Here is a 25,581-nt window from a genome sequence, read left to right as displayed (position 1 = left end):
ACCTAGTGGGCGAGCGCGAGTTAATCGTCTGAGGCCGCTCTAAGACATCATCCACGCGACGAAGACCTCGCTGACAAGGGTGGCCTGGCGTGTGCTCCTCAAAGGCCTTCCCCGTGCTTGTGGCGACAACGCTGTGAGCTCATGCACGCTTAGTATTTGCTGTGGCATCACACACGTGAACTCATCTACAACTGTGTTACATACATGAACTCATCTATGTGTAACACACACATGACCTCATCTATATGTGTCACAAATGTGAACTCCCTGTGGGCATCACACATGTGAACTCATCCACTATTGTGTTACATACATGAACTCATCTATGTGTAACACACGCATGACCTCATCTATATGTGTCACAAATGTGAGCTCCCTGTGGGCATCACACACATGAACTCATCCACTATTGTGTTACATACATGAACTCATCTATGATTGCATCACACACATGAACTCTTCCATATGTGTTACATATGTGCACTCACTGTGGACATCACACACGTGAACTCATCCACTATTGTGTTGCATACATGAACTAATCTATGTGCACCACATGCATGGACTCATCCATATGTTACATACATGAACTCAGTGTGGGCATCACACATGTGAACTCATCCACGATTGTGTTACATACATGAACTCATCTACAATTGTGTTACACACACGAACTCTTCCATATGTGTTACATATGTGTACTCACTGTGGACATCACACACATGAACTCATCTACAACAGTGTTACATACATGAACTCATCTATGTGTAACACACACATAGCCTCATCTATATGTGTTACATATGTGAACTCACTGTGGACATCACACACATGAACTCATCTACAACAGTGTTACATACATGAACTCATCTTTGTGCATCACGCATCACACATGTGAACACATTGACCATGTGTGTCACACATGTGAGCTCATTTGCTCTGTGCATCAATACATGACCTTGGCTGTCACCGCAGCTCACTAGGCTAATCCTCTGCCTGCAGCGCTGGCACACCGGGTTCTAGTCCCGGTTGGGGCGCCGGATTCTGTTCCAGTTGCTCCTCTTCCAGGCCAGCTCTCTGCTGTGGCCTGGGAGTGCAGTGGAGGATGGCCCAGGTGCTTGGGCCCTGCACCCGCATGGGAGACCAGGAAGAAGCACCTGGCTCCCGGCTTTGGATTGGCACAGCGCACCGGCAGTAGCAGTCATTTGGGGGGTGAACCAACGGAAGGAAGACCTTTCAGTCTCTCTCTCTCTCACTGTCCACTCTGCCTGTCAAAAAAAAAATACATGACCTCATCTGTATGTGTTACATATGTGACCTCCTTGACCATATGTGTCACACAGAGGAACTCATTTACCCTCGCAGCAGCCTGTTGAGACAGCTCCTGCTATCCTCGTTTGAAACCTAAAGAACTGGAAGCACAGCGTAGCTAAGGAACTTCCTGTCACTTGGCCAGCAAACTGTAGAGCTGGGATTTGAAGCCAGGACTCCAGAGTCTGCTGCCTGGGGCCTTGCACTTGCATGGGCAGGCAGCTTCCCGCCTGGGCTGAGACTTCTCAGAGATGCTGGGGGCGTCCTTGGCTCTGCAGTGGTCTCTGCAAAGCTGAGGCCCACAGTCTCACTCCAACGGATTCAGCTTTCACAGGCAGTGGGTCCTTGGTGACTTAGCAACGCTCCCCCTTCTCCTCGCTTGCTAGGGAGTCGGAGATCAGAGTTGGCCTTGACTGAGAAAGAAACACAACCCACCACCCACATCCTCCGGTGCCAGCCACTTTCCCCATCCGCCGCGTGCTTTGCAGGTCCTTGGCTTGCACCTTATCATTTTGGGTCTGCTGAGCCCACTGTGCTCCCACCCCAGACCCACATGCCCTTGCCCTAATGCATGCTCTGATTCACTCATCCTGCCCACGTTCTACCCCCCGTTTCTGTGCCACTCCCTCCACATTCACGGTTGTTCGCCCGCGCTGGCCGTGATTTCTGGGTGTTCCAACTCTGACGAGACATCGTGTATCCCTACAAAAGCCATGCTCTGACTACAGCATGAGCAAACTTTCCTGATGACTCAATTCTAAGCCCACACTGCGAGTTTTGCACATGTACCAGCTTCCCGCCCCACTCCTGAGTCACTCGGGACCTCAGCTCCACCCAGCAACCTGACCAGCCTTGGTGTTGGGGCTTCTCTCTGGACTTCCCTGGAGATGCTGCCTGCCTTCTCTCCCCTCAGTTCATTGCTTCCCCTTATACTTCACGCAGACGCCACGGGACGGGTTCCAGACGTCAGAAGGAGCAGGGATGCTGTTGGAGTAAAGATGGCATTGCGCAGAGGGCCTTCCTTCCTGACTTCCAGATCTGCACTCTCCATCAGGCTTTTGCCCTTGTTGCTGTCTTTGGCCTTTGACCCCACACCTTGCCCCCTCTCCTCCTCCTTGCTCCTCCTCTGTGAGGACACAGGCTCCTCCCCAGACACTGCAATCCAATCACACTTATGAGAGTTACCAGCAGCCCCATGTGGCCACGCGCACGTGACCGCCGATCAGCGTTCCACACAGCGTCTTCTAGAGCGCCTGTCTGGCCATCCCTAACCCCCGCCCCTGTCTTCGCCGACTCAGTCTCCTTCACCCTTTGCCATCCCCATCTCCTCTTTCCAGGTCAGCGTCCCTTGGGAATCTTCTCTCTCCATTCTTCCTACACTTGCCTAATCCCAGGGGTCAGCTACCACTTACTTGGTCTGCAGTCCAGCCACGTCTGGAGCACCGTTCTTACTTCCAGATGTGCAGTCGACTTTTCTGCCTCGAGGCCTCATAAACTTCCTAGAACAGAAATTCTCGATTCCCCACCCACAAATCTGTTGCCTTCTGAGTCCCTCCCAGCTCAGTGAATGAGAGCAAGCAGTCATGAGAGCCCAAGGGTTTGCCAGGCAGCTCCAGAGCCTGGTATATGCAGTATCCCTCCTCCACCAATCGTGAGATGCAGGGATGATCACTCTTTTCAGTGGACTGTTTGCAAGGTAGACTCCCACGTTAAGTCACGTGCCCTGGGCTGTGACTGATTGCATTGGCCTTGCTCTCCCTCCTCAAGCCTTTTCAAGCTGTCTGGAGATCACGTTCACCCCTGGACCCCTGCACAGCCACTGTCTGGTGTGAATCCAGGGGGACATGGACAGTGTCATCCATGTGCATCCTGGAGCTGACATGGTGGCATCTGCTCATGAAAGCTAGGATGAGAATGAACCCCAGAAGGCAGGCTGGGTGGTGCCTATGGCTTCCTGGCCCCATTCCACCCTCTCTGATCCTGCCCTGTGTCATCTCCTCCCCCACTTCCAGCCCACCCCACCCAGTGTGCTTAGGGGGCACCTCTCTGGCCAGGCACCGTCAGACCATGGATGCAGGGAACAATCAGTTATGGACCCCGAGGGTGAGGCAGCTGGGAGGGAGGCAGCCAGGGTTCTCCAGGGAAACAGAACCAGCGGGAAGTGCATGAGGGTGCTTCAGACAATATGTGGAAAAGCGTAATCACTAGATGCTCATTTTGGTGCAAAAACCCCTAAAACCCACGCATAGTTTTTTCCTAATAGACATTGCCCCTGAACTTGTGTACACACACACACTCTATCATCAGCCTGTCCACCTGGACTTATAAGGAACTGGCTCTGCACTTTTGGGGGCCGGCAAGCTGGCCTTGCAGCCTTGGTGCTGGCTGGGAACTCGGGCAGAATTTCCACCCTGCAGTCTGGAGGCTGAATGCCTTCCTCTTCTGGGGACCCCCGCCTTTCTCTTGAGGTCTTTGATGGGCGAGGCCCACACACATCAAGGAGACTTCTCATTGCCGGTGCTTTCATATCCCCCAGACACCTTCACAGCGACCTGTAGACTGCGCTCCAGATGTCTCAGCACACAGCTGGGCACTTCAGACTAGACACGCTGAGAAATCAAAGGAAGGACCCAAGGTAGGTGAGCACAGAAACGAGAGGCAGCCTACGTTCTGATCCCTGCTGGCCTTGGGGGAGGTGCAGCGGCTGCACGGGAGAAGTGGCTCCGGTTCCCAGAGGGAGGAAGTAGACGAACAGGGGGAGCTGAGCCCTGATCTGGAGACACAGGGAGGAGGAGAGGCCCATACAGAGGCCGTGGCAGAGAGGACACAAGACGCGCACAGCTTTAAATGGAGGCCAGTGGACTGCAGTGTTCCTGAGGTGTGGGCTGGGATGAGAAGGGTGGCTGACCCCTCAGGGCAAGGCCCAGAATGTCCCAGGAAAGGTGGCCCATGGCAGCTCCCCAGCCAGCATTCTCACCAGGCCGGCTGAGAGCTACAGCAATGGCTCAGAGTCAGCATCCTATAAAAACCATGTGTTCTGGCTGGCGCCGCGGCTCACTAGGCTAATCCTCTGCCTGCGGCGCTGACACACTGGGTTCTAGTCCCGGTCGGGGCACCAGATCCTGTCCCGGTTGCCCCTCTTCCAGGCCAGCTCTCTGCTGTGGCCAGGGAGTGCAGTGGAGGATGGCCCAAGTGCTTGGGCCCTGCACCCCATGGGAGACCAGGAGAAGCACCTGGCTCCTGCCTTCGGATCAGCGTGGCGTGCTGGCCGCGGCAGCCATTGGAGGGTGAACCAACGGCAAAGGAAGACCTTTCTCTCTGTCTCTCTCTCTCACTGTCCACTCTGCCTGTAAAAAAAAAATGTGTTCTTCCAGAACGGTATTCTCTGCCTTCTCTGCCCTCGGAAGCAGCGCATCCAAACATTGTTCACACTCTACATGGCGACTTAAAGCTCAGGAGCTAAGTTTTTGAGAAAAAAAAATTAAGGAATTAAAAACCTTGTTTTTCTAGTTAAAGAAATAGTTCCTTTTCAGGGTAGAAACTTGGAAAACTATAGGAAAACCAAGAATGAGATACAAATGGGCTCCACTGGGAACGGCTGTTCATGGTGTGTCCTGCATCTCCCCGCTGTGCTCACAACTACGGGCCTGGCCCCGATGGACCCCCGCTGGGCCAGGCCACTCCCCTCAGACGCCCACCAGCGGCCTGTGACATTTCCACCATTGCCTCTCCTCAAACCTGACCCTCACAAGACAAGGCAGGTCCTCTTCCTCCTCTGTAGCCCAGGATACTAGGGGCTTCATAAACGTGTGAGTCAATCATGTCATGTGTCGTCACTGTATTTTAAATTTAAGTAAAAAAGTCCACACAGAGTATCCATACATATGCTTCCATACCGTGGCTCTGTTCATAACACATCTAGGGCCAGCATTGTGGAAAATGGAATTATAAGATATACTTATTTTGGTGCAAAAACATTTTGAAATCCATTCATACAAAATCTTCAAAAAGTTTATGTAAAGCAGATATTATGAAAAAACTATATATGGATTTCAAATTTTATGCCCAAGTAGACTCATCCATGAATTCCATTTTCTATATACTTTTAAGAGTTCTTTTGTATTTTTAATGCTGACAAATGTATATTCATTTATTTTCCTTTTTCAATCAAGAACTGATTTATTATGAGCAGTTACCCCAGCATCAAATGTTCTCATATAATGTAATTTTAAGGACTATATGAATTTTCATCAGATGGATGTACCATCATTTATTGAAACTTTCCCACTAGATGTTTTTCCTACCTATAAACACCATTTCCCTAACATGAAAAATGCTGCAGTGTTTATCTTGAACTTGAATCTTTGTGCAACCTTCCAATTCTGCTTTAGGGTAAGTTTTTGTAAATGGAGTAGCCAGAGTGTTTCCATGGCTCTAGAAACATATTTCCAAACTCCAGAAAAAGCTGTGCGATTTTCCATATCGGTCACGCCAGTGATTCTAAGAATGTTAGTAATCGTTTCCAGTTTGACAGGTGACATGGGCACTTCATTTTAATTTGCACTGATTTTATTTTTGCATCCTGGAAACAGATGGGCTAGTCGTTCCAAAATGTGCCCATCAGAAGAGTCCCCTTCTGAACGAGAATGCTCTGGAGAGCGGCCTGTGGAAGCCAACCCCACTTCTTATACATGGGGAAACTGAGGCCAGCAAAGGGCAGGGAGGTGCCCAGGTCTCCAGGGGCCCCAGGTCCTCGGGAGGCTGCTGCTCTGTGCCTTCCTGGTGCCTTCCCCTGGTGTGCTTCTCAGCAAACCTGAAGGCCACCTGCTCTGACCGCCTCGTCTGTGACAGCAAGCGTCTGATGGCGTCTTCCTTTTTCTCAGGAACAACAAAATCTGCAGATCTGAAAAACAAACCATGAAGTTCAAGGAAAAGGAAGCAGCTGAAAACAGAGACAGCCATGTGGCGAGAAAGAAAGCGGTCAGTCCTGGATTGTCTCTGTCCCCTCTGTGGGCATGCTGGTGGCCCGGGCTGTCCCTCCTCTGGGCAGCAGGGTTTGGGTGAATTGCAGTCTGGCGGGGTGACACTCAGGGACTGATGGTGTCCCTGTCCCTGATCCACGGGGGACTTTCTGGACTGGGGCAGGGGTCTCCACTCCCGAGCTCTCTTCTAACAGGGACATTGGTGTGGAAGATTACGTCATCCTCTATAATGATCACTGAAACCCAGCCCAGTCCACCTGCCCCTTCCTCCAGGAAGTCTCGGGCAGCTAGAAAGACTCTCTCCCTCTTTGGACCTCCACAGGCCCTCTGTTAGAACCAGATCCGTGAACCTTCATCCAGAGGACTCTGTGCTGAACCTACCCCTGTGCCTCCCATGTGGCTCTCCTGCTCATTCCAAGGCACTGTCCCCATTTCACAGATGACGAATGAGGCTCAGAGAAAGGTAAAGGCACTTCTCCAAGGCTATGCAGCTAGGACAAGGTGGCCCATGTGTGACCCATCTGTGATGGGTGTGAAGACCACCATGCCTCGGAAGTAAATGTGTCCACACTTGTCATAAGTCTGGTGGTAGAACAGTCCTGTTCACCACATATGAGCCTGGGGTGGGCTCATACATATGAGGGCTCCCACATATGAGCCTGGGGTGCACAGTCCCCACCCTCGCTGAGCTCCTGTACACAGGGGCAGGTGTGTGCGAGCCCAGAGGCAGGGTGGTGAGAGGCCTGGGGAGGCTTCTGGGAAGGAGTGGCAAGGATGAGCGAGGCCGGGGTAGTCAGGAGGAAGGGCCTGAGCGAGGGCCAGGAGAACTAGAAGGAGCAAGAGCTCAATAAATACTTGTGGGTGGACGTAAGTGAGGCAAAAGTGCGTGTCAGAGCAGCCTGGACATGCCCGGCCCTGCCACATGCAGGACAGGAGGTCGCTTTCTCGGGATCTGCCCGAGAGCACAGGGCCACGGGCCAGGTGGGATGTGAAGTGGTGCAGGATTTGGAGGCAGACTGCTTCACCCTCTCTCTGAACTTCACTTCTCCCTCGCCGTCTGGTCAGGCCCGGCAGCTCCTCTGAGGGCTGAGGGAGGCTGGGTGATCCCTGGGATGTGAGCACGCTTGGGAAAGCAGTGTAGACTATGAAATGGGATGGGGCTGGGGGGCTGGTCGCCCTCCGTCTGACCTGATGCCCAGCTGGGCTGCACGTTGCATTGGCCACCTGACTCCTGGTGCCTCTTGGGTTTCCATTGCTGATGGGGAACCATGGATTGAATGCCAGTGTGGGAGGGCTTACCTGATCCACTGAAACAGATGAGCACAGTCCCCACAGGATGGCACAGGAGGTGGGAGGGTCCTCCACGACCAAGGGTGTGGCTGTCCCCACCTCTCCTCTGGCCCCTCCTGAGCCTAGGCCCTGACCACACCCAACCATTTCACTCCCTGCCCCCACCCAGCACCCCTGCCTGCTGGCCTCGGTGCCATGCCCCCTCTGCCTGCATCCACTCCCAGGCTCACCCACCCTGTATGGGCTAGCCTGAGAACCACCTCCCCTAGGACATCTCCAGGATCCAACTGAGATCCTCTGGTGGCTCCTCCACACTGCCCCGTGCAGTGCCCCACGCCTGCCTGTCCTGTCGTAACTCAGTATCTCCGTGTTCCAATCCCACTCTGAGCCTGCAAGCTCAGCAGAAGCAGCAGAATAAGTAGCCGAAAACCAACTCAAGAAGCAGCCAAACCTCCCAGGGGCGTTCCCAACCGACGGCTCCGCAGAATGACTCCCGGGGGCTGGTTTTCCTCTCTGGACGCCTTGGCTGCCTGTTGGCCTGTGCAGCACCAGGCCGGGCATTTTCACTCCCATTTGTTGCATTTGGGCAAAAGTGGCAGCTCAGCGTTCAGTGCCTTGCCTAAGGACAGGTGGTTGCAAAGCAGGAGGCAGAGCCATGACCTGTCTGTCCTGCCCTGGTCGTTCAGGAGGAGCCTGGGCCAGTGCCAGGTGCCCCCGCCTGCACCCCAGGAGTGCAGACTTTATAGGTACGATAGAAACCTAAAACCTTGAAAATCGACACCTTGGTGGAGATCCTGGAGAGGAGTCCCGGGCCTCCTGATTGCTGTAATGACAGGGAGCGGAGAAAAAAAGTGTTGGCTAGTGTCCCATGTAGGCAGGTCCATCACCGCATTTCCTATTGGGTGCCCCCCCGCCCCGCCTCCCCGTGGACTTTGCCACCTCATTCCTGGAGATGCCCTGCAGAGGCCCCACCCAGGCCTCCGTCCCACCAGGGCCTGGCATCAGGGACAAGGCATGGACTCCAGGGAACTGAGCTTCGCTCCCCGGAGGCACCACAGGAGCCGCCTCGGGAGGAGGAGGAGGAGGAGCCAGGTGCCAGCTGGGCGGAGAGTGCAGGTAAAGAACACTGGGCCTCTGAGTGCTGTAGGCCAGCGGGGAGGCGGGTGGGGGAGGGGAGTGGCCTCCACTGGACAGCAGTCAGCTCAGCCTGGCAGCTGTTGGGGCTTTGAGGCAGGGAGCCATGTGCTTGGGTCATACATGCTGCACATGTGGCCTTAGCATGGCTCTCCAGCTCCCCCAGCCTCGGGTTGCTGGTGGTGCCCTCCTCCTCTCTCCCTGGGCATAGCTGTCACAGTGCCCCCTGCCCTGCCCTGCCCTGCCCAGGTGGGAGCTCAGGTCAGCAGGGGAGGTGGGAGGAGACGGTTCCCGCCTGCCCTCCTCGCTCCCCTCTGATGGGCACAGACAAGGGAGGAGTCCAGGTCCTTTAGGGTGGTCAGGCTGGGAGCCCGGGGCCCAGAAGGGGAGCCCAGGGACGCAGAGGAAGTGGCATCTGAGCTGAGACCCAGGGGGCGGGTTTAAAGGGACCCTTCCAGCAATGAACCCAGTCAGCTCCAGCACCTGGCACCGCAGTGACACATTCTGGCCGCACCTGTACCTGGCAGCAATGAACCTTCCCTCTGATCACAGGCACCCCCAGAGTGCCAGGGCAGAGAGCAAGAAGCAAGACCCTGGGGCCACAAAGAGTAGGGGCCCCACTACTGGGGCTGGCACTCGTGGCACCCCCCCACCCCACGGGCCGGGTCGGGCTACCTCCTGAGGACCGGACTGCTTTTCTCCTCTCTGAATAATCACCCATGGCAGGGGGGGGGGGGTCCTGTTACCACCCCACTCCACAGGTAAGGAGCCAGTTCCAGCAGCCACGTAGCTGGCCCAAGGTTACACACAGTCACAAGTGGCAGGGCTGAGGGTCAGACAAGCCAAAGAGATCCAGGTGAAAACGGGGAGGGGAGCCTTTGAAGGCGACTTGTCCGGGGAGGAGACGTTGGCCACAGGACGCAAGGATGAGCTTCCAGGTGCACGTCGTAGAAGGGACTTGGCGTGTTATCTGGGCCACAGCTGGAGCTGAGGGAGCCCTGGCGAACGCTCACCTTTCTGACTGCCCGCTGTGTGGAACCCTACACGGCTACCTCCGGCAACACACAGATGATGCAATGGACCTGTGCAGCAGGCCAGGATGCAAACCTCATTTCCTGGGGCGGGGGCTAGGGGGGCAAGCTGAGACCCAGGACGGTTGCAGCAACTTGCTCAGGCTCCCACAGCTGAAAGGTGGAGCGAGCCCAGCTATAGAAGAACAAGATGGGCGGAGCAGAGAATTGGCTATCAGGTATCTGCTTTCCTTTTCAAGCAGTATTTGGCCAATTTCAGGTCCCTGAACTGTGGACTTTGCCTTGTTCCCCTCTGTAATGCCAAAGCTTTGTCCTGGCATCTAGACCACACACACACACACACACACACACACACACAGGCGTGCAGTTACAGGGAAGGTACCTGCTGCTCTCCATCGTCCACCCCACAGTCTCCTAACCAGTCTAGGATGGCAGCACCATCTACTCCTGGCTCCAGCCAACTGGCCAGCCTGTGCCAAGGGGCGCAGGTGTTTCTGTTCCATGGCCCTGTGCTGGCCGTGGCCATTCTTGGATGGAGGTGCAGGGCAGGACTCTGGGGGGCAGCACCTTGTTCTCAGCACCCAGACCGGCATCCCCTTGTCTGCAGCTCCTCGTCCTGGGATGCTTGCACCAGCCTGTAGACTGATGTCTCAGCCAGGACCGTGTGTGGGTGCACATATGTATGTGTGTCTGTGGGGGCTGTGGGCAGCCTCAGGCCCTGCATGACCCAGTTGAAGGGTCAGTAGTGGAATGGCAGTGTGGTGTCGTGTGACCACCTGAGCTCCAGACCCCAGCCCAGACAGCACAGGGACAGCTTCCCACACCTGCAAACGGTACGATCCAGGGATTCTGCTTAGAGATACTGCTCGGAACAACACCCAGCTGGGCTTAACGAGCGCCAGCTGCTGCGGACACCAGGGCCTCGACTTGCTTTCTGCTCTGGCCAAATTCAGCTAAAACAGCAGCACGCAGCCGCTTGAGGGCACCTACTAAGGACGCAGGGCTGCGTTTCTGGGATCCTCCACGCAGCCTGCTGAAGCCGGCGGGCCCACGCTGCACGTGGCCTTGGAGGACGAGCCGGCTGCCCCGCAGAGTGCCGGGGGCCTTGGAGGGCACCCGCCTGCGCACCACTCTCCCTGCTGCGGGTTCCGCACCAACGTGCTGTCTCTTCCTTCGCAGAGATGGACCTGCTCGCTCGTGGGGGCCTCGCTCGTGGGTGCCTTCGGCTCCTCCTTCCTCTATGGCTACAACCTTTCGGTGGTCAACGCCCCCGCCCCGGTGAGTGCCCGCGCGCGGGGTCTGCCCGGCAGAGGGCGCTGCGGCCACGCGGAACAGCCGCGCGTCATCTGCCTGGGGGCCTTTGTAGGAGACCCCTGTCCACACTGGTACTGGACACCGTGGGCAGGCGGGACCAAGTGAGCGAGGCCAGCCTGTCCCCGGAGAGACGGGCGTGCTGGAACCAGACGGAGATGAAATGTGGTTGGTGCCTGGGGGTTGCAGTGTGGGTGTCCTGGGGGAATGTTGGGAGGGGACAGGGGGCTTCGGAGGTCCCTGGGACCCTCAGGGTTCCTGGTGCAAGAAAGGTGCGTGACGGGCCTTCGCATCAAGTCTCTGCTCCCGATTTGTCCTTTGTGTTGGCCCTGCTGGCAGGGGCCTGTTGAGGGTTTGCTGGGTAGGACCCGTCCTTGGCACTGCTTTTGGTCTGAAATCAGATCCACTTGCAGTTCTCCCAGGTGTCTTCACGCCGAGATGCTGGCGTGCAGGTGACGTTGGGGTCCCCCTACCTGGGCTGCTGGGTTTGGGACAGGGTGCAGGTGTGGGGGGGAGGTGGAGAGGTGTGCAGAGGCCTGAGGTCCAAGGAACCTTTGGAAAGTGCAGGTAGCTCCCGGCGGCGGAAGCCAGGCTAGGGCAGCTCTGGCGGCACAGGCGCCCCGGGTAGGAAATGCAGGGCAGCGGCGGTGGAAGGGGTCTTTTCCAAGAGTTCTCACGAGCTTTGGGTTCTGCACGGACAGGGCAGGGACTTGGACTGCATTTGTACCAGGGCAACTCTGTTTGTGGCTTGTTAGTTTTGCTTTTTAATTCTGTTAATTTGCTATTTGGGGGTTGTATACAAGTTGATGTGAAAAGTTGATTCTGATGTTAACAGCATGAAGACATGGGGGCCTGGATGGCTGCTCCAGGCGCTTATAGCAATCCATGGTCTTTGATTTTTTTTTTTAAATTTATTTATTTGAATGGCAGAGTGACTGGGTGGGACATGGGGGCAGAGATATCTTCCAACCACTAGTTTACTGCCCAAAATGGCCACAATGTCTGGGGTTAGCCCAGGTTGAAGCCAGGAGCCCAGAGCTCCATCCACGTCTCCCACATGGGTACAGGGGCCCAAGCACTTGGGCCATCTTCTGCTGCCTTCCCAGGTGCATTAGCAGGGAGCTGGATTGGAAGCGGAGCAGCAGGGACTCGAATCACACTCTGCTATGGCACACCCATACTGCAGGAGTTAGCATAAAGCTCACTGTGGCACAATGCCAGCCTCGGAGTCTTTGATCTAGTCATGTGATGTCATCCAGAGGTGGGGCACGGACACGTCCACCTTGGCCTCTGAAGAGGACAGGAATGTGGATTCTGCTTCATGTCGTAAGCTCAGCAGAACGTGCAGCCGAGCTGGGGGAGACCTTTGTACCCATAGCTGTGGAGCAGAGACAAGTGGAACTTGAACTTGGAGCGGAATGATGTGGGTGCTTGCAGTGGCTGCAGGAACACGAAGAAGGAACAGTTCAGCCGTTGACTTGGCACGGGGTTGTTGAGTGCCTACTATGTGTCCAACACTGGGAAGCGGGGAAGGCAGCCTGGAGGAGGCAGTGTTTGAGCTGAGTCTGGAAGGACGGGCAGCATATCCATAGGCTGGGGCAGAGCAGGCACTGGAGCACAGGGAAGGCCTGGCTGTGCCAGAGCTGTGGTGCGCTGGGAACAGGTGCTAGTGCCCGGGAGCGGGCGATGGGATGCAAGAAGAGGTGGAACAGCTGGGTGAAGGGCGAAGGAGACCTTGGACATTAAGGTGAGGAGCCAGGATGTAGCCTGAGGGCACCGGGGAGCCATGGCAGGTCTATGAGGTGGGCAGGGTGACACACTCATCATCTTCTAGAAAAACAACGTTGATGTCGGTGGGCAGGAGAGGAGGGCCAGAGCTAAGTGTTCCATCGGACAGATGATGAGCTGAAAAGAGTGTGTAACCTGCCAGGCGTCCATTTGTGGAGAGGGGGGATTTCTGAGGACCTGCGTGGCCAGGGGGCCCTTTAGACTCCTTACTGTGAGTTCCACCTGTTCGGCAGCGACACACGTGGAAAGAGCACGTGTTAGGTGCCAGCCCTTCCTGCAGGCACTTTCCATGAGGTCCCCATTATACAGATGGAAAAACTGAGGCACTCACCCACTCTCACACCATGAGTGCCAGCCAGGGTATGACCCAGACAGGTTCTGGTTTCCTGGTCATCAGACTCCGTTCCAGTCATTGTTAATGAAGTTGTAGAGGCTGGGAGGATAGCGTGCTCCAGTACCACCCAGGCTGGGGCTGAGCTCACCCTGGGAAGCCCTCCCAGGGCGGGGGCTCAGGCTGGGGCTGCCTGGGAATCCCAGCTTCCTCATGTGCAGTGCAGCCCTCGCTAACCCGTGTTTCGACAGTGAAATGACAGGAGCTGAGGTGCTGGGGGAGAGCAGCCTGGGTGCAGTTGTCGCTCTGATTCTGCTGTGGGACTTGGGGGGCAGGGCCACCCCGGCGTCAGGGAGGCCAGGGACAGAGCAGAGACTCCGAGGGATGGACTCTGGTGCCCGGTGGGAGCCAGGCTGCACCTGGGCTCTCCAGAAGGAGAGGCCCTGGAACAGAGGAGGTGTAGATATTGGGGTGTCCACCTGCAGAGGTGACTGCGGGGGCACTGTTGAAGCTCCGGCAAAGTCACTGGCTGCCAGTGGTGGCCTGGCACAGGGGCCAGGGGAGGCCAGGCCATGGCTGGACAGCGACAGGGCAGGGAGTCCTTCACTGCGGGGGCAGCCCACGCCCAGCTGACCCGGCCCTGGCTGCCACCCAGCCACACCCCCCTTTCTTTTTAGGATATGTTTATTGACTTGAAAGAGAGACACAGGGAGATGTCTTCTATCCGCTGGTTCACTCCCCAAATGGCCACAACAGCCAGGGCTGGGCCAGGCTGAAGCCAGGAGCCTGGGTCTCCCATGTGGCTGGCAGGGGCCTAGGCTCTCCCAGGCACATTAGCAGGGAGCTTGATCGGAAGTGGAGTAGCTGGGACACAAATCGGCACCCATATGGGATGTCGGTGTCACAGGCAGTAGCTTTTCCTGCTACGCCCGACACCAACCCCTGTGCTTCTGTTTAAAACCTGCCATGGCCGTTGGCAGTGACCCAGAGCAAGGCCTCAGCCAACCTGGGCAGTGTGCCAAGCAAGAGATTAAAGATGCAGTACGCTACGGGGCTGCTGCTTAAGTTCCAGATCTGTGTTTCCTGAAGGTATAGGCGGGTGTTTGAGGAGTACATGTGGGCTATTAGCCAGCGGTACCCAGACAGCCGAATTGAAGGAGAGAATTACCTCCCTCAACCAATATATAGACACATAGCATCTTTCCTGTCAGTCTTCAAACTATTAATAGGCTGAATAATTGTTGGCAAAGATCCTTTTGCTTTCTTTGGCATGCAAGCTCCTAGCATCTGGTTTGGGGCCAGGAAAATAAGGTCTATGCATGTGTGATGGTTTTCTTGAGCAACATGATTGAGAACCAGTGTATGTCGACAGGTGCACTTGAGAGAACTTTAAATGATGTACCTGTGTGGTCTAAACTGGAATCTGGTCACCTTCCATCCATGCAACAACTTGTTCACATTCTTGACAGTGAAATGAAACTCAGTGTGCATATGGATTCAATCCCACACCGTCAGTCATCGCCCCACCTATCAGCCCTTTACATTAAGGGATTTTGCAGGAGCAGCATGACTGGCATTATGAAGGCCTGCACTGAAGACAGCAAGCTGTTAGTACAGACCAGACGCTTTTTTGGCAAGCTCTTTGTACCTCTTGGAAAACCTCAATGCATGATGGTTTTCAGTGCTGGCACATTTTGGAATTCTGCACATTTTGTGGAGTGCAATAACACCGTATAGTTTTCCTCCCCCTCCCAAATTCACCCAGTTAATAGTTTTTTTTTTTTAATGTAGACATTACTTGCAACTTTCTTAGACATATTTGAAAAAGTAGAAAATTGAGTTACAATTTGATTTATTTTAAAGATGTCTGTTAAATCTGTTATGCTTTTATATGAATTTTCATTTTTTATGGTTTAAAATCAGTCTTCTTGGGAATGTAGCCAAAGTTACCAAATACTTTATAAGAGTTCAATCAGACATCTCTAATTTGGCCATGTCCAATTTGTGTAGTTTTCAAGACACTGCAAGTTGTGAACAGTGCATTATACAAGATTGTAGGGGGAAATCTAACATCCAGAGTACTCTACCAAATTGTGTGTGTGTGTGTGTGTGTGCGTATGTGTGTGTGGTTATCAGAGAACTACTGTAACACCAACTGCTTTTTAAGTCCTATTATGTAGTTCCAGTGTCTTGCCTTGACCAGTCTGATGAGTTAATTTAACTGGGCCTTTATACTTAACTACATAAACAACTAAGCAGGTGTCAGTTAAATAAGAAAGTTTCAATTTATTGTTCAGTTAAAAAAAAAAAAAAAACACCTGCCATGGCTCCCTGTGCACCTAGAAGACAGTGTAGCCATCTGTGGCCTGAGTGCCCAGGGCTCCTGGTGACCCCTGTTCTCATCACTCAGCACCTCTCCCCCCTCCCTTTTCTCTATCCACCTGGCCCTTCTCCAACTGCCACCCCTCAAACATGCTGCATGCTGGCACCACAGGGCCTTTGCACTTGCCGCTCCCACTGGCTGAAATGCTCTTCCCAATATTCTGTGCTCCTTCCTCTGGTGACTTCTGCTCAAGGGCCCCTGCTCAGGGATGTCCTCCCTGGCCAGCCCATCCAAAAGTGCCCCTCTGCAACCCCCAGGCCCTCACCCCATTTGTTTTTTTAAAGATTTATTTATTTATTTATTTGAAAGTCAGAGTTACACAGAGAGGGAGAAGGAGAGGCAGAAAGAGAGAGGTCTTTCATCCACTGGTTCACTCCCCAGTTGGCTGCAATGGCTGGAGCTGTGCCAATCTGAAGCCAGGAGCCAGGAGCTTCTTCTGGGTCTCCCATGTAGATGCAGGGGCCCAAGGACCTGGGCCATCTTCTACTGCTTTCCCAGGCCATAGCAGAGAGCTGGATCAGAAGTGAGCAGCCGGGACTTGAACCGGTGCCCATATGGGATGCCGGCACCGCAGGCTTCACCCACTATGCCACAGCGCAAGCCCCCCCATTTGTTTTCCCTTGTGGTGCTTCACCCCACCCTGTCTCCATGTCCACCCTCCCCATTGTAGAACCAAAGGTTCATGGAGACACAGGCCTTCTGCTTCTCCTGCTTCTACAGGGCGAGGTCTAGGCCAGGTCTTGCACAGAGTTAGCATTTAGAGTAAATATTTGCTAAGTGAGTAAACGGCTAAATTTAATGTTTTCTTAAAAAGTTTCTTTGTTCTTTCCCAAGGCAAGTTTCCAAGACCTCCTCACTCTACCTCCCACTGCCAGCTCTGAGTCTGTCCCGGGTGAGACTGCTGGCGCTGGGGCGGCCACGTCCCACACTGCAGTGCCTCGGTGCGATACTGGCCTCTGGCTCCTGACTCCAGCTTCCTGCTAACACAGCAGCGCTGGCTCCTGCCACTCACACAGGAGACCTGGACTGAGTTTCCGTGTCCTTGACCCAGCCCTAGCTGCTGCAGGACTTTAGGGAGGGAAGCAGCTGAGTATACTGCTCTTGCTGTTGTGTGCACGTGCACTCGCTGTCTCTCCCGCAGCCCCCAGATACGTAAGTTAAACTTTCAAAAACGTGCTGGCGCCGCCTCAGCCACATCCAGACAGGAGGGGATCTGGACCCAGGTCCGGCGTCTTCTCGAGTGGCCCTTCCTTCCGTCCCCCTGAGGGGATTTGGACAGCAGGGATGTCCAGCCTTTTCTGCAGAGGTTCAAATGCGGTTTTTCACTTTGCTGCTGTGTGGTCTTTGCTGCAACTCCTCAACTCCATCTTTGCAGTGAAACAGCAGCTGCCAATGATATGCCAGTGATGGGAGAGGCCGCGTGCCCCGAAAACTTCAGCAGCAGCGGGCTGGGGGTTATCGGCCAACTGCTGTGCTCCAGGTTCTAGGAAAGCAGGGAGCTCCTGGAGGTGCCCTGTGCAGCAGACCTCCGGGCAGAAGCCTGGCTGGCTGATGGTGCCGGCCGTGCCTTCCTGCAGGTGGATTCTCCCAGTGTCTTCCTCTTCTGTCTATTACTGGTTGTCTCGCCTTTGACTTCTGATGAGGACTAATTCAAACTGGTGTGGTCCTACCTAGCTACCCCTATCGTCCATCCGCCCAGCTGTCTGTCTTTGCCTTATCTGTCTCTCACATCTATCTCTACTAGCTCCATCGTGTCTATACCATCATCTGTCCAGCCCTGTTATCTCCCTAACATCTATCTATCTCTATTATCTATCTCTGTCTATGCCTATCATTCATCTTTCTATCTATCCCTGCGGTCCATTTATCTCTATATCTATCTCCTACCTGTCTATCTTTGTCATCTGTCTACCTATCCATCTATATATTTACACATCTGTCTAAAGCACTTTTTATGCCCTCGTAAAACACTTTGCAAAGTCTGTGGCTAATGTGCACATCAACCAAATCAAACATGATCATTGCCTGCATCTTCAAGCAATCATGCATGCAGGCTCAAGATGCTAATCCAAAACCTGGCAAGTTGCCTCTGATTTGTGCCATTTATAGACGTGACCTTCAGTAGGAGAATGTTGCTCTGCCCTGGACCTGCTTTGTTATTGCTGCTATGGTAAACGGGGATTATCAGAGTTGCCGTGGGAGACGTCCCCCTGAACCCTGTGGGCCCCCAGAGGTCATTGAAGGGTGAAGGATGGCGTTACAGCTGGACTGGGGGCATCTGAGCTCCAAGCCTTTCTCTGGGAGAGGAGGTGGGTTCCTATCCTTGGATGGGCAGGGCTGACGCAGGCCTGGGTGGGGTGATGGTGACCAGGCAGAGCATGAGCCGGGACTCCTCTCGCTCATCAGCATCATCCTACAGCAAGGTGCTGGGAGCAGGAAGAAACGCAAGGTCTACACCAAGTGGGCAATGTGGAGCTCAGACTGCGGCCCAAGGGGGCCAGATAAAGATGAGAACCAAGCCAAGGGGGCGGGGGTCCATGGGTAGCCCACCCATGGAGTGGTGGACCTGCAGTGGGGATCCTGCCCTGGGCCCCGGGTGGTCCCATGGCTGTAGATGGGGTCGGTCACAGTGCCAGGAGCTGGAGAGCTTGGGCAGCAGGTGCACTGCAGGTAGCCATCAGGCAGAGGCACCAGAAGGGAACTGAGCCCAGTGGGTTGAACAGGAAGCGTGAGCAAAACCAGGACCTCAGGAGTGAATGGGGGTTGAAGAGCAGACAGGAAGTTGGGGAGGGCGCGGCGCAGGCGTGCCGTTTGGGAAGTGCCAGCTGACTCGGCAAACAGAGGCAGACGGAATTCTGCAGATGCAGGCTTTCCTCCTGCCATGCTTGTCATCTCTGGCTCCCTGATGTCTCAGCGTGCACAGGAGGCTCGCTCTGGGGCCAGGCGCTCACTTCACAGGCTTCCAAGAATCAGCCCTCCATCAGATCCCTACTCCGACTTTGGGGCTTCCCAAGGCCACCTGCACTTCTGAACATCTGGTTTCCAGCTTCAGGACTCCCACTACAACCCAGCTCTGGCCAATTTGCAATAACAACTCACAGAACTCAAGAAAGTGCTGTTTTTGCAGGTTTGTTTTTTTTTTTAAATAGAGTTGGTTTTTCTTGACATCCAAATCTTTTTTTTTTTTTTTTAAGATTTATTTATTTGAAAGGCAGAGTTGTAGACAGGGAGAGACAGACAGAGGGATCTTCCGTCCTCTGGTTAACTCCCCAAATGGTTTCAACAGCCAGAACTGGGCTGGTCCTAAGCCAGGAGCTCTTCCAGGTCTTGCACATGGATGCAGGGGTCCAAGCACTGGGGCCATCTTCCACTGCTTTCCCAGGTGCATTTGCAGTGAGCTGGAGCAGAAGAGGTGGAGCCAGGACTTGAACTAGCACCCATGTGGGATGTGGGTGCCACAGGAGGAGGCTTAGTCTACGCCACAGCACCTGCCCTGTATTTAGTTTTATTGCAGCACAGGGATGCCCATCAGAATGGACCAAAAGAAGAGCTGCATGGTGAGGTCTGAGAGGGGTGCGGAGGTGGGGCCTGGGCCACATGTCCTGGTGGGACTCTACCAGGAGACCCTCCTGGGCTTCACGGTCCAGAGATTTTATTGAGCAGCTCCGTCTGTGTCTTCTGCAGCAACCAAATGCTGCCGAGTAGGTGATTTATAAGAACAGAGGTTTGCTTGGCCCATAGTTCTGGGGTCTGGGCCATCCAAGAGTGAGGCGCTGACACCTGCTGAGGGCGTCCCACGCCAAGACAGAGCCTGCTCAGGTCTCTCCTGTTGTTCTGAAGTCACCGATGCCATCATGGGGCCCCACCTCTTGATCTCATCCCATCTTACCTCCCAGCACCACTACACCCGACTCGGGTTAAGTGCCTGACGCAGGGACTGTGGAGACACAGTCAGGTCATGGCATTGTGGCTTCATTGTAGGTGGCCACCAGGTTGGACTCAGCCTCCAGTCCCCCTGTCCTCCCTGGAAGGAGGGCTGGCGTCACCGGCAAAGTCCCCGACTCTGCGTTCTCATGGTGAGTCTTCCTGGCATGGCCAGCCCCATCCTGAGTTATCAGGTGGGATCCCAGAGGCCCCTGTGCAGAGCAAAGACACTCTTGTCACTCAAGAAATCCCCAGGATTGAGAGGCAGCCTTTTAAGAACCAGAGTGGAGGGCAGTGCCGTGACGCAGCAGAGTTAAGCCACCACCTGTGACGCCGGCATCCCATATGGGCGCCTCTTTGTGTCCGAGATGATCCACTTCCATTCTGCCTCCCTGTTGATGAGCCTAGGAAAGCAGTGGAAGACGCCCCAAGTGCTTGGCCCCTGCACCACATGGAAGACCTGGATGAAGCCCCTGGCTTTGGCCAGTCCTAGTTGCTGAGGCCATTTGGAGAGTGAACCAGCAGATGGAAGCGTGCGCTCTCTCTCTCCCTCTCACTCTCTCACTTCCTCACTGGAGCCTGTGAGTCGGGATGGAAATGCTCTCCCTCCCCCTCTCCCCTCCTCCCCCCTCAATCTCCCTCTCTCCCCCTCTCTCCCCCCCCCTCCTCCCCGCTTCTCTCCCCCTTCTCTCCTCCTCTCCCCCTCACTTCCTCACCGGAACCTGTCAGTCGTGTTTGGTTTGGTTTGCTCTGAATCAGAGCCTGCAGAACCACTGCCTGCCGGGAGGACAGGGCCTTCCCAGACCTGGGCCCTGGTGTCTGGGTGTCCAGGCAGTGGGTGTCAACCCCCTGCTGCAGCCCCGGGAGGCCCCAGGCCATTAGACCTGGACACCTTGCTCTTAGACTCGGAATATTCTTGTTTCATAAAGTTCCTCTGTGGAAACTGCCTTTGTGGGGAAGAACCACAGGCCCGTCAGGGGCTGAGGGAGGCTCCCCTTATGGGGGTGGGGGCAGGGGTGCTGCGGCAGACCCAGCAAGGGAGGAGGTGCAGAGAGAGTGGGACTGTGGGTGTGAACACACGCATTCGAACAAAACTAGAAGCATCCTGATTCTGACTCGGGAGAAAAGCACTAAGATTGGTTGAGCCCCTGTTCCACGTGGATGTCAGGCTGGGGCCTCCACGAACCCTGTTGCCACCTCCCAGCAGCCCCAGCGACACACTGCACGTGAGTCAGTCCCCACCAAGGCTCGGAACCGCCCCCTGCGCTTGTGTTAGATCAGGTGCCCCTGAGAGTGGAGGCTGAAAGCCCCCACTCCTGGAGCCTGATTTTCAGCAGCTTCGAGCAATTTGCGCAGTGATGAGCACTCGCCTTTGTCATTGCACCAACCAGAGGGCGCGGAAAGGAGGCGGAAGTGGCAGCTTCCATCTGCTAGAACAGGAAAGCAGGCTGTGCCCTGCAAACAGCGGGTGCAGCCTCTCAACGTTCCAGCGGCAGAGGCTCGGGACTCAGTGGGGGTTCAGTGAGGAGGATGTCGGGAGCTCAGTGAGCCCTCTGCTCCTGCCTGGGGCCAAAGAGAAAGCAAAGCTTTCGTCCAGTTCTGTCTCAGGCTGCCCCCCTCCCCTGCAGGGGCCTTGAGGGGGAACTGGGGAGGCTCCGGAGGCTGCATGCAATGCTGTGCCCTCTCTCGTCATGTCCAGTTTGCATTCTGTTGGCGCTTGTGGGAGCAGAATATTTCCCGGTGTCTAGAAGTACAGGGGCTTCTTCCCACCTGGTCAGCCAGCCAGACTCCCCGGGGAATGGCACCCAGGGGAGAGGACCAAGCACCCACACACCTGCACACTGATTATCATGCCAAGTCCCTCAGGGGCATGAGCATGGCCTTAGGATGGGGAGAGGCGGCTTGCTGATTCACCGGGAGGACCCACAGGCCTCGGTGCGGGCACATGGCTGTGTGCCCAGCTGTGATTTATCCCAGGGCAGGGACACAGTGCACACCCCGCATGAGAAAGCGCACAGGAGCCAAGTCCCTGTCCCAGAGTCCTCTCCCTGTCACACAGGAGGCACCTAATGGCCCCCATCCCACAACAGCTTGGTGACAACGCACGTGAAACTTACCTACCAGGGGAACTCATCCCTCAAAACCCAGGGTTTCTACTGGGGGCCAGTCAAAGAGCAGCCTCCAGTTGACGCATAGGACGGTCCCGACTCCCAGACAGCGAGCAGCTGCAAACCACACGGAGCCAGCATACGCCACTCATTCACATGAGCACTCAGGTGCAGTGAAACACTCTGATTCTGGGAGCGGTGGCCACCTCCTGATGTCCAAGTTCCCTGATACCTGCCCAGGGCCGGCCCTGGAAGGGGGCGTTTCTGAGACAGCAGCCTCAGGCCTGCTGTGGGAGCTCCTCCCTGCATGGGAGGCCTTGGTGTGGGCACCAGGTGCCATTCAGGGGCACTGCTGGGCTTGGGGAACTATGACCGTGGATGCCTGGACGTCAGAGTGTGCCTGGTTGGGCTGTGGGCACTCCGGTCAGGACTTCTGTACCGTGGTGCTGTCTACAAATGCCGCAAGCAGGTGCTTGGTCTCACCTTGCTCCATTAGGCAACACCGTGCGTACTCTGCACCCAGTCCCCAGAACGTTCTATCTGTGTGTGCGTTATAGCACCTCGGAGACATCTTAGAGGAATTCACATCAGGCTTTTGGGGGGCCAGTGGGGGACATGAATATCGTACAAGCGGGCTCCCAAGCAATCTGCCTGTGATGTCTGCAATTTCTTGTCATCTCAGGGATGCGAACTGCAGGTTCAATTTGCCACCGGAAGGTTGGCCCTTGAGTTCCGTGTGCTGGGAGATAATGGCAAATGATTCACGGGTTCTCAGGCCTGGGAACCAAATGAGTGTCAGCCCCTTATTTTACAAACACAGAAATAGTGATGCCAGCACCCACCCTCCCTCCCAGGCCCCTGCTGCGTTATCTCTAGTGCACCCTTCTCAGAGCCCAGCTCTGCACTCACGGTCACCCAGCTGCACAGCGGAGGCACCTGTGGCTCGGAGACTCAGGAACACCCAGCAGAGAAGTAGCAGAGCTGAGGGTGAAACAAAGCAGACTGTGGGGCCCCGACGGTTGGGAACACCGCCCAGACGGGCAGAGCCACTTGCTGGAGGTGACAGATAGCCACAGAAGGACTCCAGGGTGTGAGCTGCTCTTGAGCCCCACTCTGTCCAGCCTCCTTCCTGTAACCATACAGCACATCACCACACTGCGTAGGCTCCCCTTAGTGCTGCCCATAGTGGGAATACGCCTTGAACTCACTGGAAAGCTCTGTCTGGCAGCTCACCTTGTCCCAACTGCGGGAGGCTTCTGGCTGGCCCAGTGCTTTCCTCTGTGAAACTGCTTGCCTACTTCACCGACCATGAACGTTCTAAATCCATTGGAACTGCCAGCTGTGTGCTCAGACCCGCTGGCCGCTCCCTCACGGGGTACGTGTGGACCGCCCTGGCTGGCAGGCACAGCCGGGCATCCCCAGCCCTCGCCTCAGTCTCCAGCCTTCCTCCTGCTGCCCGGCCACCTCCCTGAGTCAGTGCTCTGAGCGGTCTGTTCCCTCTGCCTGCTGCCGTGTAGCCCCAGCCTGCTCACCTGCCCTTCTGCCCACCTGATCAGGTTACGTGGCTGGGGTCCCGTGGGCTTTCTCAGGTTCCGCTAAGGCAGTGCGTTGCACCTCGTGCTCCCGCTGGGTGTTTACTCAGGGCAGTCCCGACCAGACGGTGCGCTCCTTGAAGGCAGCGACAGTGGAACCTGTATCTGCAAGGCGGGTGGGATCCTGAGCCCCTTGCACAGAGCCTGAGTCAGGTAGAAAGGCACAAGCATGGGTGTCTTGGGTGTAGACTCCATGAAAACACAAAAATGGAATCCATGAACGAGGTGGTCCAGAGTGGGTCATGCTGGTCTTCAAACGTGCTTTTATTGAAGAATATTTCTTTCAGCTGGAGTTGTGAGTGGAGATGGGTGGGGTAGGTTCTTGTCTTTGTGCAAGAAAGAATTCAGATGTGAGTCAGGAGCGGTAAGCAAGGCAGTGAGGTTTTTGGGCTAGGGCATCATCCATCACAATGAACGGGCACCTCTCCAGACAGAATCCGAAAGAGAGTGCCCAGCCAGAAGACTGGGAAAAGTTACGTGACTTAATGGAGAGAATACACCAGGCAGGCCAGGCGGGCGGCTCAGGAGGGAGCTGAGAGCTGAGCACGCAGCCTGTGTTCAGACTGGGGCTTACAAGGGAACGGGGTCCCGTTTCTCCTGCTGTTTCTCCCCCCTCCCCTAGGACAAAGGGTTTGCTGAGTGTGAATTGGGTGAAATTCCTCCCCAGGTTTCACCTCTCAGGGCTGTCATACTGGGGGGCCCACCAGCACCGGGCAGAGGAGCTGCCCCTGGGGAAAGCCAGGGAAGGTTTTATCGCTCAGTGGCATCGGGCCAGGCAGTCCACTGGGTGCTGAGCAGAGAGGGCTCTCCTGGGCAGCTTCCCTTGGGGGAGGGCTGAGACCACCAGTGAAGTCAATGGGGTCTGGGCAGGACTTTGTGGTGTAAAACGCTGAGCTGAGCTGTTTGCAAGGTGTGCTTTGGTGGCTGTTGCATTCTTCTCAGAAGAAGCTTCTCTTTTGCTAGCCCCACCCACCCGAGCTGATTTTCCTCCAAACACAAAAGGAAAGCTCTGGGTAAGCGCCTTCTACCAGGCTGTCCAGCATTCACGATTTGGCCTCCCTCCATCTCCCCTCCTTCCTGGGGACCTGTGCCACTGGGCTGTTGCCACTGTGTGGACACTGGAGTCCAGTTCACTATGTCAGGGTCCACTAGCTGCTATGAGAGGCAAGCTCCGTCTCAGTGACTTAATTCAATGACAGTTCCTCTCTCGGGTCACCTCCACAGCAGGCGAGCCGGGGTGCACTGCTCCCTGTTCCATTCAGGGACCCAGGCTGCTCCTGTGGACTGAGCCCTCTGCTGGGCCCTCTGTGCATGGACAGGAACAGGAAGTGAGCATGAGGAAGGCATGCGAACTCGTCATGCCCCAGTGAAGGTGAACCGTGTGTCCCTTCTGCCCACAGTCCTTGAGTGAAAAGTCCTGTGGCCACACCTCGATGCCAGGGTCTGGGTAATGTGGCCTGTAGTGTGGGCAGGGAGAGGAGAAAAGCACAAATTCTGTGAGGTCTTACGGGCTCTGTGGGTCCCAGGACCCATGTGGCTAAGGGGGTGGGCTCCCCAGCCCCAGGGGTCTCTGCGGTGAGTGACATTGCCCGGGATGACCACAGGGTTGCATGGGGTGAGACCTGCAGGTGCCCCACACTCACTCAGCAGTTAACCAAGATGCAGGCACTTTTCTAGAAGTGGATTAGCTGGACTGTAGGCCATGGGCATCCTCAGCTTGCCCAGAGGCTGTCGGATGGTTTTCCAAGTGGGCTGCACGGATCAGTCTTCCACCAGCAGAGAACTGTGCAGCTCATCACTACGTGGTCTTGGGAGACTTTTTCATTTCCAGCCTGTGCAGGGGTTGTGAAAACTGCACCCTGCTCTAGGTTCTCATGTGGCTCTCACAACTGCTCTAAGGGCCAGTGACCAGTTCCCAGCTTTTAGAGGAAAAAACAAGGTCCACTGGATTTAAATCATTAGCAAGTGACAGTGCTGGGATTTAAGGCCAGCTCTGCATGACATCATATCCCGGCTCTGCTGAGATTCACGGGCCCATTTCATATAGCAGCAGACACCTGTGAGTCTCTTGAGGACTGAACCCTTTTGGGGGAGCCAACTGTCATGACCTCAGTCTTTGGTGCCTCTCAGAATCACCCAGATTCCATCTAAAACCTCCTGGGCCGGAGCTGAGAGCCATGGGAACCGAGTGGGTGTGAGGCAGTATCTCACTGTGGATTTGATGTACATTTCCCTAGTGACTGATGACGCTGGGTGTCCTGTCGTTACCTCATTGGTGGTTTATATTTTCTTTAGCATCTGTTCAAGTGATTTGCTCACTTATATTGTCTTCCTATTGAATCCGCTGGAGTTCTTCATGTATTGTGGATACAAGTTCTTTGTAGCTGTTTGTGTTG

At 55.2% G+C, this 25,581-nt stretch overlaps 1 protein-coding gene and 1 pseudogene across 6 annotated transcripts in view; both read left to right on the top strand.

Moving 5' to 3' along the window:
• Positions 1–25,581, top strand: part of SLC2A9 (solute carrier family 2 member 9) — a 144,816-nt gene that overhangs the window by 5,369 nt on the left and 113,866 nt on the right. For 2 of the 6 annotated variants that reach the window (XM_051829851.2, XM_051829847.2), the window contains exons 4-6: positions 3,848–3,946; positions 6,195–6,291; positions 10,928–11,026. In XM_051829851.2, the coding sequence (XP_051685811.2) occupies positions 3,882–3,946; positions 6,195–6,291; positions 10,928–11,026 (261 nt within the window). In that variant the 5' untranslated portion in view covers positions 3,848–3,881. Of the gene's footprint in view, positions 1–3,847; positions 3,947–6,194; positions 6,292–6,615; positions 6,757–8,521; positions 8,700–10,927; positions 11,027–25,581 lie in introns of those variants that run through there. The other 4 variants (XM_051829863.2, XM_051829857.2, XM_051829865.2 and 1 more) reach the window with 4 other exon arrangements.
• LOC138848844 (thioredoxin reductase-like selenoprotein T pseudogene) lies at positions 13,192–14,915 on the top strand (annotated as a pseudogene).

Source organism: Oryctolagus cuniculus, chromosome 2, assembly GCF_964237555.1.
Source record: "Oryctolagus cuniculus chromosome 2, mOryCun1.1, whole genome shotgun sequence".
Lineage (NCBI taxonomy): Eukaryota > Metazoa > Chordata > Mammalia > Lagomorpha > Leporidae > Oryctolagus > Oryctolagus cuniculus.
The sequence above is the reverse complement of the archived record's forward strand: the minus strand, read 5'-3'. Positions and strand labels throughout refer to the sequence as shown.